Here is a 16,982-nt window from a genome sequence, read left to right as displayed (position 1 = left end):
GAATTTATTCTGGCATCATAACACAAAGTAAAACTAAAACTTTCCCAGCCGGCAGACTGAATTTTCCTTCGCTAATTACTTTCACTTTGCTGCTCGCACCAGTTGTCACTTCACAAGCACAGAATTCACAAATATATTCAAATCGCCCGCTCAAAACTTTGCCCGTGAACTTGTTTATGCAAATGAATGAAATGCCGGCAAATGAATACGCAACTGGCTTTTTGGCTTTTAGCTCATCTTAAAGTGAAGCTTCGAGTTTGTTTTGAATCTTTGAGTGAGTCCCAAAAAGGCACTCAAAGCTCAAGCTGTTAACCCACTGAGTATGTTGTGGGACCTTTTCATCTATGTCAAATTTTGTATAATTAAATTGTATAAGCAAATTTATTTTAAATTTGAGGTTTATTTAAAGTTTATTTTTATTAATATTTTAACAATCGATAGTATTGTAATTTGTTTTAAACACTAAAAAATAAATTATGTACAACATTTACCAAGTTTTGGTATATTTTAATTTGTTCATGAAAGTACTTCGTATACTTTCTAAATACTATTAATAATTATTCAAGGTTTTCTATATCTTCCCAAAAAACATTAATAGGTAAAGATACTTTATACTACAATATCTTATTATAACTCTACTATATTTCCTTCTGCTTTAATCAAAGACACCCAAAGTAACCAAACTCAAGAAAACAGACTCGAAAAAGTATCTTAATAATATCACAATCTTTATTTAATTATTTCGTATTCCAGCGAGACCTCATGATCCCGGAAAACGTCGCAGGGTCTTGCAAAGGTCTGCGTCACCTCGTGAATCCAAACGTTGCCAACTGCAAAGATCAAGCCGAATAATTGCGTTAATTGCAAAGGTTAACCCAGAGAGCAGGTGAAGTTGACACGAGAGATTAATTCGCGTCACTCTTAAATTGACAATCAAATTAACAAGCAGCTTAACTGAAGAGGCTTAAACGAATTGGTCAGGAAAGGAAAATTATCTTAATTTCTCTGTGATTTTAAATCAACTTAAATGGTAAAGTGAATACTGTATTTTATAGGTCATTTTATTGATTGAATTAAAGGAAGTTGATGAGCAAAATAAAAGTCAAGTGAATTAGGTAATTTGAGTCAAATCAATCAAAGTTTTCATTTCAAAGAAATAAGCAAGAATTGCTTCACCTTCTTTCCTTAAAGAAAATAAATGAATTGAGACCAAATATAAAGACATTAATAATCAGCTAAACTTCTTCCAAATAAGCAAACACTAATAACATAATAAGCCACACTTAGTAATCCCTTCTCCAAACCACTTACTCCACTTGCTTCCTTTGAGCACCGGACAACCGGCATGTTTGGTGCGATAGTCCATGTCCAAGGACCTGTGTAGATTGTACCAAAAAAGGACATTACCCAGCTGAGGCTTCACGGCAAAGTCCAGGAAGGGAAAGGCAGTGGCCCCGCCCTGCTCCACCTCAGAGAGCTGAAATAATTACTTTCAGTAAATCATACAAAAGGATTAGGCTAATTCCAACTCACATAAAATATGGCTGTGGCGATGCGGTTGCCCTCCTCCGCCGGATAATGATCGGGGTCCCTAAAGAAGTCCCAGTGTGGCTCATAGTGACCACCCACACCGTAGTTGGCCACTTGGAGCTGCTCACAGAAGGTGGTGTCCAATCCTGTGGCCTCTCTCAGATCTCTGAGCATTCCAACCATGGTTTCATGGGACTCGTACTCCAGCCAGGCGTTCTTGCTCACCCGGAATGAGGATTTCTTATTCTGTCCTCCGGGCAGGGGATTCACAGTGGATCTACGCATTCTGGGCACGGCCATTTCTCGTAGTCCAGTGATCTTCTGAGGACTCAGCATGTCGTGAAAGGTAACCACATAGGGATCCAGGCTGTGCTCCTCCAGCTTCAGCGGAGCCAGCAGTCGGTAAGGATGGTGTCCTTGGCTTAACCTACATCGCAAACTGCGCTCCTGGCGAGGACTGGGATTAACCTCGCCTCGGCACACCTTCTCGTAGTGAGCAAACTCGTGGGTCAGCTGTGGAAATAATAATAATTATAATTAGTTTCAGGTTTATTTAGAGTATTTTTATAAACTAAAATTAAAGTATTTTGTATATTGTTTTGTCAATTTTCTAAACCATTTTAACGCCTATAATTTCTAAAGTGTTCTCTTTTTTTTGTTTGCAAACTAAAGTGTAAACCATTTGTGATTCAAATTTCCAACCAGTTTCGCACGAGCCCAGTGGACAGACTATGAATTATTTATTATGCTTTTTAGCCAAGTCATTTTCGTCAAGAAGAAATAGGAGTTTTCCATTAATAAATGAATATTAAACTTACACTATAAGAGTCCGAGTGCTTGGGCAGGAGTGCCTCCTCGGAGTCCTCCGTGGGTGGTGCTGCTCCCTTGTCGCCCAGGTGCCAGTTCCGGATCCGTTTGGGATCGAATTGGAGCACTCGTTGGCTGAGCTCGTAGGCCGTATCAAAGTCACCTAAACATCATGTTAAGTGAGTATTGGTTTTTTTTTTTCTTTTTGTAAAGGCTAAAACGAATATTGCCCCAGTTTGACTGCTCACCCAGTTGGAACAAACTCTTGGCTGTCGCCTCCATTTTATTGAGGGTCTCCGTATCCGGTCCGGCGGGGGTGTGACTGTGGGGCGGAGCTACTGTGTCGTCGCAGTCGGTCCATGGATTCCCTTAGCCATATCCTGGTGTTGTTGTAGTCCTCCATTTCAAAGAGTTGTTGACCCAGCTCGAAGCAATCCTGCCAACTCATGTCCGAGCTAAAAATAAAGGCTGCCAAAGTTAGAGTAGATGTTATCGACCATAAAAATACACTGAAATATGTACAAAGTTTTTATTTTCATATAAAAATTCTGTAATTTAAATATATATACTATTCTTAGTGCAAATATTAGAGCAGTCTATGACGTTTATGTTTATAAATTATGTTAATTACCGTTAGACATAAATTGCATAAGTTTATTGGGTGACGGTGGCGTATACTTAATATGTATCCAAATTATTTATGTGTATTTAAGTTTTTAAGAAAAGGAAAACAAAAGCTATTTAACGGAAGTAGTTTTAGAGCAACTTTTATTTCCTTTATCTATAAACTTTAATAAACATAAATAATATTGATGCATATTAAGTATACGTCACCGATACCCTTTAAATAAAATATAGTAAATTCGATTGGGATCAATTGAGGCAGGGTAAAACCTCGTTTGGCCCGGATTAGAGGACATATAGCTCTATATTTTAAGCCTGGCTGGTTATTGCTTATTCGCTTCCGCCATACCGTTACCCGTTTTCCATTTCCCCTTTTTCCGGATTTATTCTCACCCATATTTGACGCCATTCAGAATGCCAGCAGCCACCTGGGCCACATCCAGCTTGTAGGTGCTCTGCAGGCGAACCAAAGCCAGGGCAGCGCCCTCCACATCTTCCTGGCTGGGAAAGCTCAAGCCATATCCTTTGGTGGCATTGAAGGCTGTCGAGGAGTAGGAGAAATCATTGATAAAACTAGAAATTTTTGGATTTTTGTAAGGAAACCAAAATTATTATTTACATTTCCTGATTCGTTCAAACTCACCCAGATCCTCGGAAATCTGTTGAACTCGTCCTTCGGTAAGGAACCAGTCCGTGTGAAGGCGCTTCATCAGCCGGTAAACATTCACCGGATTGGTCAGGTAATTCTCCGTATCGGATGCTGCCAGGGAGTGCTCCTGTTCGATGGAGGACAACTCACTGCGAATTGAACGAGTTTCGGATTAGAGTTTAGTGCCGCCTACCAGTTTAACCGATTTATTAGCATTGTGTCGTCATAGGAGTTGACTTTGCATGCGCATACTAGTATTTCGGCTTAATTAATTCTAATTTATGTGTGATTCTATATTCATAATAGTTTTTACGATCGCAGCGATAACAAAACCGCCAGCGAAATGGCATAAAACGAAAGCGAAATGCCATGAACACCAGCTTAGGAATCAATAAGAAGATCGCTGATCAAGAAATAATAAAGTTTGCATCGATAGATAGTGGATAATGTTCTAACTATTCCAAAAGATTAATGACAGATGGCCTTTCATGATAGAAAACCAATTTGAGACCAAAAGCATAACATGTTCACACATCGAAAGTAGACATAAAGTCTGGCACCTCGTGTGTCCATCTGACTATATAAACTAGTTCTCGAAAGGGTCATAAAAAAACACATTAATGGATTTGCTAACGACAATGGGTTGTAATTAAATTAGCATTGTTTCAAATATCGTGATCTGACAAAAAACTATCAATAGTTCCTGTGATCTAAGATTCGACTTCTTAATATCCTCTAGTAATAAATATATAATTTTAAGATTGCTACCACCAAATGGATCTTAATATATTTTAAACTGTATTTCTTTATCTAAATGCTCATTTTTATGACTACATATCAATCAGAAAATCACAAAAGACTTAATTGGCACGATAATGAGATTCCTATTTGTCTTCAGACTTTGATTCCATAAAATTTATACCGGTTACCTGCAGTCTCAAGTAGATTAAGCCACTTAAAATTCCATTAATCATTTTCAGAATACTGAGAGACAGATGTGAAGCTTCTTATATTAGAAGATATTGCTATATAGTTCACATAAACTTTAATGTACTGTTAAGTTTAGCACAAAGTTATGCTAAATGAATAATTTAATAGTGTATCGTATGAAAATATTTCGTTGGCTTTACCTATTTTATCATTCATTTGGAGTTATGTTTATCCTTATTATTTAGATTTCTTCACTTCACTCACCCTTCCAACTGCTGCAATGATGTCCTGACTCCATTAACCATGGACCTCAGTTCCTTGATGAGATACTCCTCTGTGTTAAAAGTTCTTCTAAGTCCCGTGATGGAGGAAAAGTAATCCGAGGCCAATGAGTCCCGACCAAGGCAGGACACCAGTCCCAGGACTAGAATATGTTTCCACATGGCTCTTTACTCTCCCCTCCTATTATATTATTAGTTATCTCTGTAGAAATCCTTTCTGTATCTAATATAATCCTTTATGCTCTTGAGACCTCTATGTCCGCCGCTGGCCACGTCTCGAGGCGAACTGATTTGGTGGATCATAATGTCACCGGTCGATCTCAGAAATCTCAGAGACATCCCGGAGAGACGGAGCACCAGAAACCGGCGGCGTTTGCGTTGAGAATTAATTTCGCGTGTGCAAAGTCACAGCGCGGAGATGAAACTAGTTGGCGGTGTTGGTCTATGATTTGAAGAAAACTGTTTTATTAGCCAGTTCTGTGCAAGTTCAGACGCAGAGAGGAGCCCCCATCCGTACGGGTTTCTCGGTGCCGGGCGTGTTTTATGGCTTGTTTTGCGCTGATTTACTGATGCTTATCGAGCCGAGCTCATTTCGAATTCTAAATTCGATTCGGGCTTAGAATCAGAATCGGAATTGGAGTCAAAATCGGATTGCCCCGGCTATTGTCTTTGGACGGATTGGCTTAGAGCAGACGAGCATATTAATACGGGCTAATTGGCAGTTAACTGTTTGATATTTAAGACTGCAGTTCGAGTATGAGCAGGCAGAGATGGCATTTATATATGGTTTAAAATATTTAAAAAAATGCGTGGAGATTCATAGAACACCCAAGGCTTATCTGCAATTTATTATTAATTAAAAATAAATATTGTTGCAATATTTATACCCTTGCAAGGGTATTATAATTTTAGTCAGAAGCTTAAAACTAAGTAAAGAAGTCATTTCCGACCCTATAAATCATATATATTCTTCATCAGCATCGATAGCTGAATCGATCTAGACATGTCTGGGAGGAATTCAATTTTTGCAATTTTTTCCAAATTTTAGAAGGGGTTACATCGTTAAAATTGTCAAAAATCGGCAAAAATTAATATTTTAAACTGAGTATGCAGATTTGTTAACCTAACAAAAACTAACTTAAGAAAGCTTTCTGAATTAAAATTAATGCATTTTTGGCTGAGTTATGAGTTTTTAAAATTTTGAATTTTCGGAAAAATTTCAATATTATTTTATTATTAAATATATTATTATATATTATTTGTAATATTTAAAACTTATTTGTATTTGATTTCCAATTTGACTCTATATATAGAATATAGAAATATCGGCTTCCGAAGTAAGTTTCCTTTTTTGTTTTACAATAATATCTTTAAGTTTTCGACATCGAAAATATATTTGAATACCTTATGAAGTTAAAATAAATATAAATTCGATAAATATTATTAAAACTAATCAGATTTTCTTGAACCAATGTTGGAAAACACATCGAAAATTGGAAACTTGATGGCCAATTAACATTTCCAATTCGCTGCGCGACATTTCATATTGGTTTATGGACTTCAAGCTGCGTATTGACAGGCCATTGTTTATGTTTATGGATACTATATCGATTCCGATTCCGATCCGATCTGATACCTATCCCCCTTGGGTCTCCAATTTGGAGCAATGATTTGTTAATGAGCGCTGCGCCACTTCAACCATAACTCACATTGTTTTGATTCGCAATCTTTGCTGATTTACCGACTTCAACAGGCGGCCAGGCCAGGCCGGCAGCGCTCACTTGTTTTATGGCCCGTGTAGTGTTTGACTCAGTTTGTGGTTTCCTCTTAACAACAAAAAAGAACGGAGAGAAAAACAGGAAAAATAAACAAACCAAAATCAGACAGGAAAGGTAAGTAACTTCAGGAAGTCGAAGTTTATATACTCTTGCAGTTTGCAATTGAATTACAGGATCGTATTTGAAATTAATCGTAACTTACTTAAAATATTTGTATTCCTTGAAATGTTATTTGTCTCGATTTTTTTATGACCATTTTACAGATAAATAAATTTTTTAAATGTCAAAAATGCATTAATTTCAATTCGGAAAGCTTTTCTATCTTAGTTTTTGTTAGGTTAACAAATCTGCATTCTCTGTTTAAAATATTAATTTTTGTCGATTTTTGACAATTTTAACGATAACCCCTTATCATTTTTTCAAATTTTGAAAATTTTTCGAAATTTTTTTTTTAACCATACATGGCTACATTGACTCACCTATCGATTCTAATCAAGAATATATATGATTTATAGGGTCGGAAATGACTTCTTCACTTTGTTTTAAATTCTGACTAAAGTTACAATACCGTACCATAAATAGGTATCTACCGCTGATGGCCTGCAATTATGGAGCCCATTCAAGCCGAAATGCCTCCCATTCTGGCTTTTGTTTGTCCAACCCATTCACACCGACCACTCCCAGCTCCCGAGTGGCAAAAACGCAATTATAATAACGCGGCAGCGTAATAAAATAGCTGATTTTTAATCAAATGACAAGGTCAACTTTATTCACGTCTCCCCCCTCGGCGGCAATTAATGCATATGTAACACGCATCGGCAAATCTACGGAGTCCTTCCGCCTCGCTCGAGTCCTGTCAACTGAGTCCTGTCCACGCGGCTGCATTCGAAATTGAGATGAATAAAAAATGGAAATTAATACGATGGTAGAGTGGTTATCAACTACGAGATACCCTAGGCTAGGAATACATTCTTATTTTATATTTAATTCTATATAGCCTATATAGTAACTAATTTTGGATCAAAGCTAAGTTGGAAAACAATTGTAAAACATTTTTAATTAAATATGGAATTCCCCGAAATCAACTTTCAAAACCTAGATAAGAAATTCAACTAAAATTCTTTCCTTTTTACTCCATCTATAAAATTATTTTAGTTAAGTTTTTGCCTAGGTTTTATAAATACTTTGATGTTCTAACTAATATTTGCCTATTTAGTTCTCGACATCCTTAGCTTATCTTACTTATTTTATGAACAAATCGTAATATAATTAAATCGAATATACCCCACTTTTTTTTCTTCTCTCCTAAAACACGGTATCCCTGGGACACGTTCGTATGACAACCATGACGTGGGATATGAGAAGTGGCTTTGGGCCACAAAACTGAATCCCGGCACGCGCTCTCTCTCTCTCCGCATCGATACTTACACAACTGTGCACCGAGGAGCACGGGACAGACTGCCTGGCGACTGCGGTAGTCCCACTCGAAGCCATGTCCGGATGCGGATCCCAATCCCAAACCGCCGGCGGTGCGTGTGTGCCACAGCAGCAGGGCGCCACGTGGGACATTCACGCCGAGCTCCAGTTGGGGAAAGACCACGGCGCCGCCCATTCCGGGTGCCTGCAACTGGAGCCACGGAGTTTAATTAGCGACACATTAGTCAATTAATTAGGCGAAGGTTTGGCGAAAACCACGTACGCTTAGCATGCCACGTGCCGCATGACCACGACCAAGTTCAGAGTCCTTCTCCAGCTCGCTGGTGTGCCCGTGGCCATGGCGACGTCCCTGCCAGGGACTCGATGATTCCCAGAGCTTGTGACTTAGATGTAGCCTCTGGTAAACAATCCTCATCTTCTTTTGCGCCAACTTGGTTAACTGCATGGGTTGATAACTGCCATCTCGGCTTGAAACATTCTCTTCATCTTCGTCCATGAGTTCCAGCAATTGATCAGTTTGCTTTGTGGTCAAAACATCGTGATGGAGAACTATGTGAGGGTTGGAGCTCAGGGGTTCTAACTTTTGAGGCTGCAAGAGTGTCCAGGGAGTATTCTTAGCCAGATGGCACTGGTGGAGGCGACTCCCGGAGGTGGCTTCATGGGCTGCCCCACGGCAGAGCTCTTCTATGAGCTGCTGCTCGTCTGTCTTGGCTTTCTGTGGCAAAAATAGGAGGTAAAGGTGGGTGGTTACAAGATATTTCTATTAACATTTTGTTGAAAGATTTATTTCTATTCACTTCATTAAGGGTATAAATTATATGTTAAAAAGCTTGAAGCATAAAAGTTATTATACAAAATTATTATAGAAATTCAGGGCATTTAAGCTTTGACTTCTTTAATTTCTATTATTCCTTGGGATGGCATCACCTCAGGCTTTCGAATATTTTTCATTTCACGGCTCAGATTTCTTACGCTGAAACTTTAGTACCCACTTACTTGTGTCTTTGTCCTTTTCGACTTTCGTCTTTTGCCCTTGGGCAATTCCTTATTGGCCAAGGTCTGCTCAATCTTTTCTTTGGCCTTCTGTAAACCTTTGTCCTTGGGCCGCAACAGGATGAGCTCCTCGGCTGCTGCCAGGGCTCGGGAAAGTTCGCCTACGAGAGTAGCTTGAATTAGTCCTAGGGAATTTTCGTTTCATCTAGGGATAAAACCCACCAGCACGGTATTCCATATTCAGTGTTGTTTCCAGAATCGTGACTTGTCCTCGTTCCCGCTCCCTCTGCAACTCTGTGGAGTTTTCATTGGGCCCGGGCAACTTGTCCCGAGCAGTTTCTAGCCAAAACCGAGCCACCGAGAAGTCCGCCTTACGAGCCAGTTCTAGGCAGTCGCCCCAGGACATGGCGGAGCTATAAGTATGCAAACAATTTTTGATTGCTTTGTAATGTTGGATAATCTGGCATTTTAATTTTCTTTACCCCAGCTTCAGGCCATTGACTACTCCCAGGGAGAGACTTGCAGGTTCCAGGTCGTAGACCGACTGAAGGTGCAGCAGGTGGCTGAGTGACTCCTCGTACTCCTCCTCAGTGGGCAGGGTGAGGTCTCTACCGGAAAGGAGTCCCTCTCCTGGAACCAGCTGGAATGTGGCATTGGCTTGCTGCTCCAACTTGGGCCACACACTCTCAAATCTCTTCAGAATGCGTAGCACATTGAGTGGATTGCCCATGTGCTCCTCCACTCCATCAGCGGCCACTTGGATGTGAATCTTTTCAATCTCCGCCGTCTCTTTGCGAATCTCCTCTAGCTGAAGCTCCAGCCTATCTATATAGTCACGTAGTTCATCAATGAGGTGAGTCTCCGTGTCCAGAAGAGCCTCCAGTTGCTCTTCTCCCCTGGCAAAATTAGCTTCAGCAAAAGAACTCAAAAGCAGCAAATGAAAGAGCCATAAGAAACCCGCAAGCGTGGTCATTTGCATAATTACTAATATGTATCTTCTTCAGTCTTTATTTCTCTCAGGTCAATGACTAGAAATTATTGTGTATTTAAATGTTTGAACGGAGAATCTTCGACTGACCGGCTTGGCTGATGGAACGGAACTGAGGCCTAGAAGCTTGAACCTAGAATCTGAAGCCCAAAGAGACCAAAGGTTAATTTATGTAAAGAAAGTTGTAAAGCTGGTTTTTCAGTCAATCGATTACTCAATAGATTTTTTTTTATACGCATATATTTTCTAATATGTGTGGTGAATTTCGGGGGTCATTGATTGTTTTGATTAAATTCTGCAAAGAATTTTATTAGAGTCAGTGGATATATCTCTAATCCAATCCAATCTCTATTTAAAAATAAGTTTAAGAGTTTATTTATTTTAGTGTAAGTATTTTTGTAAGAGAATATTTAATAAACTTAAATACTTATAGAGTTATTTTTCCTCAAACTCCTTGAACTTTCCCTCATCGCTGGTGAGACCACAGGGTCGGTTAAATTCCTGGCCACCTTCATGGAACCACTCATTGCAAACTGAAAAGTATATAAATAAAATTAAATTTCATCATAAATTAAATACTTTTCTAAATAAGTCTGTCTTACTCCACTTGGATCCTTGAAGAACTGGACAGCCTGCGTGCTTTGTTCGATAATCCTTGTGTAGGGAACGATGAAGGTTATACCAGACCAGGAGACTGCCCTTGACGGGAGGCACAGCCAAGTGGAGGAAGGGAAAGGCGGTGGCACCACCCAGGGGGACATCATTAAGCTGTAAATATATTTAAAATTAAATAAAGTACCTACAACTATTATTTAAGTCCACAAAACTCACATAGAAAAGAGCTGTCAACAGTCGATTACCCTTCCAGTCGGAGGTACTCTGTCAAAAGTAATACATTTAAGTATATAATTATATAAAATAAATTCCTTAGTCTCACCTCCATAAAGTCAAAGTGCGGCTCGTACTGACCACCGATGCCATAGTTGACCAGCTGCAATGCCTCTGCACTCTCCGTGCTGAGTCCTGTGATGTCCTCCAGACGCTGTTTTATCTTTGACAGCCAAGGATTTGCTTCGTACCAAAGCCAGGTATTTTGACTAGTCCGGATTTCAGTGGTGGTGGCATTCACAGATTGACCCACCCTGGAACGCTTCATCCGTCCTTTGCCATACTCCATAATCTGTTCCATTTCGCTGTTTGTAATTACATTATGGATATAGGCCACATAGGGATCCAGATTCAGTTGTTCTATCTTGAAGGGAGAGAGGCGATGGAAGGACACATTCTGATGACTCAGATAGCACCGAAGTTTACGCTGTTTTCGAGGAGATGGGCTAAGTTCACCCCGACACACTTGTTCATACAGCAGGAAACTCTCCTTTAGTTCCTAAGATAATTAAAGACATTTAGTTAAATAAGTAGAAGTAGGATTCCCTACCTTTTCCGATTTTTGATGAACAATCACTGGCTTGGTAGGCTTTTCATTTCTTTCCCTTGCTAGCTGAGTCTCATAGAAAATCCTGTTCTTTAAAGCCTCTTCGTGAGTGGGTACCTTATCCAGTATCTCACTGTTCAGTTTGTGAGCTAACTTAAGATTACCCAAACCTTTGAAAGCGGGCGAGAGATGCTCCAGAATCTCCAAATCAGTCACATTTGGGGAGAGAAAGTCCTCAGGTTCTCCATGCAATCTCATTCTGGCCTCCAACAGCCACTCGGAGCCATAGGTGTACTCCTTTAGTTCGCAGAGATTCTTTCCAATCTCGAGGCAGTCACTGGCACTTAAGGTGGCATTTAGTGGATTCTTTTCCCCCGGAAGAAATCCATCTGCCAGCTGAGCTGTGGGCAGCTGATAGATATTCTGCAGGCGGAGCAGACCACGAGTGGCTCCCTTGAGATCCTCCTCTGTGGGTCCCTTGAACTTTATCTTATCCGTAGATTCACTCAGGGACTTCTTGTAGGTCTCAAAGTTGGTTGACTCCAAAATGGGATCAAAAACATTAAACTTCCAGTCGTGAACCATCCTTCGAATGGTTGTGAAGGCATTTACAGGATTTCCGAAGTACTCCTCAAGATCACCTCGATTCTTTTGCAGTTCTTCTACTTGGTCAAGGAATCTGTAAGAAAGTTTATAGTTAGTAACTTATTAACTTACTGCTATTTAAAGTTACTTTTTAATTTCCTGCTGTTCTTGCTGGGCTCTTTCTAGATACTCATCAAACTTCTCCACGATAAAAGCCTCCACATCGAGGAGTCTCTCCAGGTCGCTGATTGCTGAGTAATAGTCCCCTTTAACTGAAGATAAAAATAAACTCACAAAGAGTGTTAAAAGAAAGAATTTCAGCCTGGACATGGTTTCTGTTTGGAGTTCGTTTTATAACTGCTCTGAATTTTGAGTAAGCTAAACATTTGGAGACAGTCCCTCGGCGAGAAGTGCAGCTAAGTAAATATTGAAACAGTTGGCGGGTTTTCGGCATTTTTCTGGCATGGAAAAATAGGTGTCTTAGATGAGCATCCAAATATAGACAGATAAACACTTTTTATTAAAATAATAAAGAAAATAAAAAGTACAACACTTTAACAAGTACACAATGCAACGAAGTAATATATAAACTAACATAGAAAGCATAAAAGTCAAATACCATTATAGGTAGGGTTTTTATTTATTTATTTATTAAATATATTTATTGAAACTTGTAACATTTTTATGATATTTAAATGAATTAATATTGAAAATAAGGGGGCTAAGATGTTAACTCTGTGCTATAAGGATCTTCTAAATCAAAACAGGGCTTCCTGAACTCCTGTCCAATATCCTCGATCCACTTGCTCATGACTGCAAAGTAATAAATAAATACTTTAAAGTCATAAGAAATATCTCTACTCACCCCACTTGGAGCCAACGATGACGGGACAGCCTGCATGTGAAGTATATGTATCCTCATTTCCCCTGGTATCCTGATTGTACCAAAAGAGAACCGATCCTGGTTGTGGAAAGACAGTGAGGTTCAAATATGGAAAAGTGGTTCCGCCACCTTGCTGAACCTCGCTTAGCTGGAAACAAAGTATCCAAAAGTCAGAATATGTTGCTTTCATTAAATAATAAATTTACTCACGTAGACTAGGCCAGTGGCTATCCTGTCTGCGGTGCCATTGAAACGTTCCTAGGGGAACATTTTTTTAATATTGTATAAAATTAAAGTTTTAAGTACCTCATACGCACCTCGTCCTTGAGCAGTAGATCAAGATGGATCTTAAAGACACCTCCCACGCCATAGTTCATCACCTGAAACAACTCCGATTTGTTCATGTCCAGTGAGGTGGCATCTTCCAGCATGGTGGTGATCCCCATGGTGGCATTATTCAGGTCCCAAGGTAGCCACACCGATTTTGAAGTACGGTATGAGACAATTCTGCTCTTGCCCTCCTTGGGGTTGTAGGTACTGGTTGGTAATAGATACGACTTGCTTCCATTACGAATATCATGCATATACTTGGGGGAAACCACATCATGGAAGAGTACGATGTATGGATCAAGGGAGAGTATCTCCGTTTTTATGGGAGCCAGACGCAAAAAGGGGAAAGCTTTGGTATTGTACAGGCAGTAGAGCTGGAGCTCCGGATGTAACTCACAGCGACCGCTGCAGCAGGAGAGCTTCTGATACATATCTGAGCTATCATCATCCAGCTGAGCATCAACTGGCTTAGTTAGGAGCTCCGTCTCTGCCAGGTGAAATTCCTGTAACAATTCGGCATCGTAGGGGGATTCCTTCAAAGCGGTTTCATAGGCTTTTAAGGCTGCTGTAGAATCATCTAAACAATTGATAAGAAACAGTACAGATCTGTGGCCTAGTATTTTTATCTTTTTTCACTTACTCATCTTAACCAGAACTTGTCGCATAGTTGCCAACAATTCCTTCTTGCTCGTTCCCACTAACTCCTGCATCTCCGGCTGAAGATTTATCCTATTCAATGCTTCAATGGCAGTGTCGATCCACTCCTTGGCTTCGTTCCAATGCGATTGATTCATGAGGTGACGACCCATTTCCAAACAATCACGAGCTGTTAGCGAGGCGCTTGAAAATTATCTCTATAAGTTACTTTTTCTTAGTAAGGGAGGGAATTATCTGTTATCACCTACTTGTATTGTACTCCATCCAGCAATCCACTGGCTATGTCAAAGGCTGACATTTCATAAACTGATTGGATCATCCAGATTCCTTCAGCTGCGTCCTGAAAGTCGATGTCCTGCGGCAACAGCTGCATCATTGAGTTCAGGTAATTCAGTTGCTCTGAAATAGAAACCTTAGTAAATAACAATAGAAACAACATTGCTTTACCTACCCTGACCCACAGGTTTCTTCAAAAACACTTGCCACATCATCCAATCCGATTGCATGTGTCGAATGAGGGAGTAACTATTGAAGGGATTCCAGGCTGGCTTTAGTCCGGATTCCAGCCTTTCCTCATATCTGGTTGTCATCTCTTGTATTCCCCTTGAAGATATAAGAAGTTTTAGCATATTAGGACTCCGGAGAAACTCACTTACATCCTTATAGTATTAGCTTTCTGGGACAGGGCCTCTATGTATTGCTCCAAGTTCAATACTAGAAAGTCTTCCAAATTGAGCAACTCGTCCATGTTTATCACAGATCTGGCAAAGCCCTTGGGCGGAACAAAATCATATTCGTCCACCTCTTGGCCCTGGCCAGGACTAAGGAAATAAAAAAGTCCTAGTAGTAAGCAAGAAACCTGCATTCTAAGCTAGTCTAACTTTGGATAAGAAATGGTCTTTTCAGTTCAGAAATTATTAGATTATACTAATTATATAGTTATGGCAATCAGTTATGCATTAAGGCGTATCTCAAATAATTAAAAACGTTGTTTCTTAAGATCTTATTTTATTTGCTTCATTGGAATATTTTCAAATTGTTTAACATACATAGTTTCTTGACTCCTAAACCTTATTTCAGGCAGGGTGCCCTAAGATCTTGTCCTAGATCGTAGATCCACTTGCTCATGACTGCAAAGAGAAACTTATAGACCAAAGAAACAAATCTCAACTATAAAAATACGAACCCCATTTGGAACCCACGATGACAGGACATCCGGCATGCATCGTTCTTACATTTTCGTAGCCTTTTTCATCAGTATTATACCAAAATAGAGCTGCTCCGGGTTTGGGAAACACAGCAAGATTTATATATGGAAAGACAGTGGCACCACCCTGGGGAACTTCACTCAGCTGAGGAAACATAAAAATTAGGTAATATAACCGGGCATATAAAAACTCACATAGAAGAGTGTGGTGGCCATTCTATCTCTGGTTCCATTGTATCGATCCTGAAAAGAAATCAGTTTAAACTAAAATAGAATAGATTCTCAATTAACAGTTCTTACTTTGTTGTCAAGCAAAGAGTCCAAATGGGTTTCAAAGACGCCACCTACTCCATAATTATGAACTTCAAATGGATCCGAGTATCTCATATCCAATCCAGTCGCATCTTCCAAGAGGACAGTGAGTCTTTGGGTAACATTTGTGGTACTCGTATTGTACGACACAGACTTGGAAGTGCGATATTTATTGATTTCTTTAAAGCCCGCATCCATATCGACCGTACTTGATGGCAGCAGATTATTTTTGCTTATCGATCGTAAATGATTACGTTCTGCCTCAGAAACTACATCATGAAGGAGGATCACATGGGGATCGAGCGACAGGAGCTCCGTCTTAATGGGAGCCAGGCGTAGGAAGGGATGCGTTTCGGTGTTCCAAAAACAATACAGATGAAGATGTGGAGGGAGCTCACAGCGACCACTGCAACAGGAGGGCAACTTTATCTCCTCGTTAGGATCCATCTTCTCTGGTTTTGCGGGATAGCTTTCAGGCAATATGAGATTTATTTGTTCCAAATTAATAAACTCTTGCCATAATTCCGCATCCTGGGGAGAGTAGCTTACAGCGATCTGGTATGCCTTTAAGGCTCTGTTCACATTTCCTGCATGCAGAGTTCTGTACTACAATATCCCTGAGAAACCAGACTATTTATATACACACCCTCCTCCAAGTGAATTTTGCCCAATGTCCTGTAGAGCAGCGCTGGGGTTATTCCTCTTAGCAATTCAATCGCTAGTGGAGGATTTGAACTCTCCAAATCAAGAGAAGCTGCTTCAATCCAATTCTGGGCAATTGACCAGCGCGATCCATTGATGAGGTGTTCAGCCAAGGCAAAGCAATCAAGAGCTGTTAACGAGGAGCTAAAATTGAACTTTCTTAGAGAATATATCTCTTCCAATAATACTCGTACATACTTGTACTGCACTCCATCTAGCAACCCCTGGGAAATGTCCGTCGCTAATAGATTGTAAGTTGATTGCATTCTTCGAAGGCCTTCGGCAGCATCAAAGAAGTCATGATCTTGAGGCATTTTGGGTTTCAAATGCTCCATATTAGATAGGTATTCTGCAAAGTAACATGATCAGGTGCTGAAGTAAGCCTTATGATTATGGTACAGACCTAGACCCACAGGCTTTTCCATATAAAACTGCCACATATACCAATCTGACTGCATGTGCCGGATGAGTGAGTAACTATTCAGAGGATTTTCCCAGAACTTAATCGGTCCCTGCTCCAACTCGAGGTGGTGTAACTCACGCATCATACTTATACCCCTAGAAAATGTAAAATTTCAGAGCTCTCAATACATTTTTTGGTATGTCAAGTGTTTATCCTTAACTTACTGCAAAATAGTCTCATGTTTAACAATAAGCTCAGAAATATATAGTTCCAGATTGAGATACAGTCCTTCCTCCAACTTAAGCAGTTCATCCATATTGACCACAGACCTTGAGTAGCGTTTTTCAGTGTAATTTTTAAGCACTTGTCCCAGGATTGGACTCAGGAAGAATAAACCGACAAATAAAAAGAGATAGATGTTCATTCTGAATCAGTAACAAACTAAACTGAG

The 16,982-nt window shown here is 39.9% G+C and overlaps 6 protein-coding genes and 1 pseudogene across 6 annotated transcripts; all 7 read right to left on the bottom strand.

Annotated features, from left to right (window-relative positions):
* Positions 1 to 707: 707 nt before the first annotated feature.
* Positions 708 to 2,043, bottom strand: LOC110186675 (prolyl 4-hydroxylase subunit alpha-2). The gene is made up of 3 exons (XM_086840683.1): positions 1,534 to 2,043; positions 1,312 to 1,477; positions 708 to 830 (listed from the first exon to the last, which is right to left on the bottom strand). The coding sequence occupies exons 1-3, from the start codon at positions 1,864 to 1,866 to the stop codon at positions 730 to 732; spliced, it is 600 nt and encodes a 199-aa protein (XP_086696809.1). The 5' UTR covers positions 1,867 to 2,043; the 3' UTR covers positions 708 to 729.
* Positions 2,044 to 2,324: 281 nt separating this feature from the next.
* On the bottom strand, positions 2,325 to 2,785 carry LOC147642582 (prolyl 4-hydroxylase subunit alpha-1-like; annotated as a pseudogene).
* Positions 2,786 to 3,350: 565 nt separating this feature from the next.
* On the bottom strand, positions 3,351 to 5,109 carry LOC147642581 (prolyl 4-hydroxylase subunit alpha-2-like). Its single transcript, XM_086839903.1, has 3 exons — positions 4,805 to 5,109; positions 3,605 to 3,759; positions 3,351 to 3,502 (listed from the first exon to the last, which is right to left on the bottom strand). Exons 1-3 carry the CDS (start codon positions 4,981 to 4,983, stop codon positions 3,351 to 3,353), a joined length of 486 nt encoding a protein of 161 aa, XP_086696029.1. The 5' UTR covers positions 4,984 to 5,109.
* A 2,346-nt stretch (positions 5,110 to 7,455) lies between these two features.
* On the bottom strand, positions 7,456 to 10,008 carry LOC110186875 (prolyl 4-hydroxylase subunit alpha-1). The gene is made up of 6 exons (XM_086840681.1): positions 9,512 to 10,008; positions 9,252 to 9,442; positions 9,033 to 9,190; positions 8,299 to 8,751; positions 8,028 to 8,226; positions 7,456 to 7,478 (listed from the first exon to the last, which is right to left on the bottom strand). The coding sequence occupies exons 1-6, from the start codon at positions 10,006 to 10,008 to the stop codon at positions 7,456 to 7,458; spliced, it is 1,521 nt and encodes a 506-aa protein (XP_086696807.1).
* Positions 10,009 to 10,452: 444 nt separating this feature from the next.
* PH4alphaSG1 (prolyl-4-hydroxylase-alpha SG1) lies at positions 10,453 to 12,369 on the bottom strand. Its single transcript, XM_020955395.2, has 6 exons — positions 12,186 to 12,369; positions 11,456 to 12,131; positions 10,955 to 11,404; positions 10,849 to 10,896; positions 10,620 to 10,785; positions 10,453 to 10,550 (listed from the first exon to the last, which is right to left on the bottom strand). The coding sequence occupies exons 1-6, from the start codon at positions 12,365 to 12,367 to the stop codon at positions 10,453 to 10,455; spliced, it is 1,620 nt and encodes a 539-aa protein (XP_020811054.2). The 5' UTR covers positions 12,368 to 12,369.
* Positions 12,370 to 12,670: 301 nt separating this feature from the next.
* Positions 12,671 to 14,819, bottom strand: LOC110186623 (prolyl 4-hydroxylase subunit alpha-1-like). Its single transcript, XM_020955874.2, has 8 exons — positions 14,564 to 14,819; positions 14,359 to 14,510; positions 14,156 to 14,306; positions 13,891 to 14,090; positions 13,238 to 13,827; positions 13,131 to 13,178; positions 12,903 to 13,068; positions 12,671 to 12,850 (listed from the first exon to the last, which is right to left on the bottom strand). Exons 1-8 carry the CDS (start codon positions 14,770 to 14,772, stop codon positions 12,759 to 12,761), a joined length of 1,608 nt encoding a protein of 535 aa, XP_020811533.2. The 5' UTR covers positions 14,773 to 14,819; the 3' UTR covers positions 12,671 to 12,758.
* Positions 14,820 to 14,895: 76 nt separating this feature from the next.
* LOC110186625 (prolyl 4-hydroxylase subunit alpha-1-like) lies at positions 14,896 to 16,979 on the bottom strand. The gene is made up of 8 exons (XM_020955876.2): positions 16,756 to 16,979; positions 16,532 to 16,686; positions 16,327 to 16,477; positions 16,073 to 16,272; positions 15,415 to 16,013; positions 15,310 to 15,357; positions 15,094 to 15,259; positions 14,896 to 15,037 (listed from the first exon to the last, which is right to left on the bottom strand). The coding sequence occupies exons 1-8, from the start codon at positions 16,953 to 16,955 to the stop codon at positions 14,979 to 14,981; spliced, it is 1,578 nt and encodes a 525-aa protein (XP_020811535.2). The 5' UTR covers positions 16,956 to 16,979; the 3' UTR covers positions 14,896 to 14,978.
* Positions 16,980 to 16,982: the final 3 nt, after the last annotated feature.

Source organism: Drosophila serrata, unplaced genomic scaffold, assembly GCF_035046125.1.
Source record: "Drosophila serrata isolate PLE 108 unplaced genomic scaffold, ASM3504612v1 contig_382, whole genome shotgun sequence".
In the NCBI taxonomy this organism is placed as follows: domain Eukaryota; kingdom Metazoa; phylum Arthropoda; class Insecta; order Diptera; family Drosophilidae; genus Drosophila; species Drosophila serrata.
This window is presented reverse-complemented; position numbering and strand designations above follow the sequence as displayed.

What these genes read in the sequence shown, in the direction of transcription:
- LOC110186625 (XM_020955876.2), bottom strand. Translation starts at nt 16,955, where the DNA reads ATGAACATCTATCTCTTTTTATTTGTCGGTTTATTCTTCCTGAGTCCA. An exon ending in AAACATGAGACTATTTTGCA is followed by an intron (nt 16,687 to 16,755) that starts GTAAGTTAAGGA and finishes TACATTTTCTAG; the next exon opens with GGGTATAAGTATGATGCGTG. An exon ending in TGGCCACCACACTCTTCTAT is followed by an intron (nt 15,260 to 15,309) that starts GTGAGTTTTTAT and finishes ATGTTTCCTCAG; the next exon opens with CTGAGTGAAGTTCCCCAGGG.
- LOC147642581 (XM_086839903.1), bottom strand. Translation starts at nt 4,983, where the DNA reads ATGTGGAAACATATTCTAGTCCTGGGACTGGTGTCCTGCCTTGGTCGG. An exon ending in TCATTGCAGCAGTTGGAAGG is followed by an intron (nt 3,760 to 4,804) that starts GTGAGTGAAGTG and finishes TTCAATTCGCAG; the next exon opens with TGAGTTGTCCTCCATCGAAC. An exon ending in ACAGATTTCCGAGGATCTGG is followed by an intron (nt 3,503 to 3,604) that starts GTGAGTTTGAAC and finishes ACTCCTCGACAG; the next exon opens with CCTTCAATGCCACCAAAGGA.
- LOC110186623 (XM_020955874.2), bottom strand. Translation starts at nt 14,772, where the DNA reads ATGCAGGTTTCTTGCTTACTACTAGGACTTTTTTATTTCCTTAGTCCT. An exon ending in CTGGATGGAGTACAATACAA is followed by an intron (nt 14,091 to 14,155) that starts GTAGGTGATAAC and finishes ATAATTTTCAAG; the next exon opens with CGCCTCGCTAACAGCTCGTG. An exon ending in TAGCCACTGGCCTAGTCTAC is followed by an intron (nt 13,069 to 13,130) that starts GTGAGTAAATTT and finishes CTTTGTTTCCAG; the next exon opens with CTAAGCGAGGTTCAGCAAGG.
- LOC110186875 (XM_086840681.1), bottom strand. Translation starts at nt 10,008, where the DNA reads ATGCAAATGACCACGCTTGCGGGTTTCTTATGGCTCTTTCATTTGCTG. An exon ending in GAATATGGAATACCGTGCTG is followed by an intron (nt 9,191 to 9,251) that starts GTGGGTTTTATC and finishes CTACTCTCGTAG; the next exon opens with GCGAACTTTCCCGAGCCCTG. An exon ending in CGAAAAGGACAAAGACACAA is followed by an intron (nt 8,752 to 9,032) that starts GTAAGTGGGTAC and finishes TTTTTGCCACAG; the next exon opens with AAAGCCAAGACAGACGAGCA.
- PH4alphaSG1 (XM_020955395.2), bottom strand. Translation starts at nt 12,367, where the DNA reads ATGTCCAGGCTGAAATTCTTTCTTTTAACACTCTTTGTGAGTTTATTT. An exon ending in GAACAGCAGGAAATTAAAAA is followed by an intron (nt 12,132 to 12,185) that starts GTAACTTTAAAT and finishes ACTTTCTTACAG; the next exon opens with ATTCCTTGACCAAGTAGAAG. An exon ending in TCTTCAAGGATCCAAGTGGA is followed by an intron (nt 10,551 to 10,619) that starts GTAAGACAGACT and finishes TATACTTTTCAG; the next exon opens with TTTGCAATGAGTGGTTCCAT.
- LOC110186675 (XM_086840683.1), bottom strand. Translation starts at nt 1,866, where the DNA reads ATGCTGAGTCCTCAGAAGATCACTGGACTACGAGAAATGGCCGTGCCC. An exon ending in TCGCCACAGCCATATTTTAT is followed by an intron (nt 1,478 to 1,533) that starts GTGAGTTGGAAT and finishes TAATTATTTCAG; the next exon opens with CTCTCTGAGGTGGAGCAGGG. An exon ending in GCTCAAAGGAAGCAAGTGGA is followed by an intron (nt 831 to 1,311) that starts GTAAGTGGTTTG and finishes TGATCTTTGCAG; the next exon opens with TTGGCAACGTTTGGATTCAC.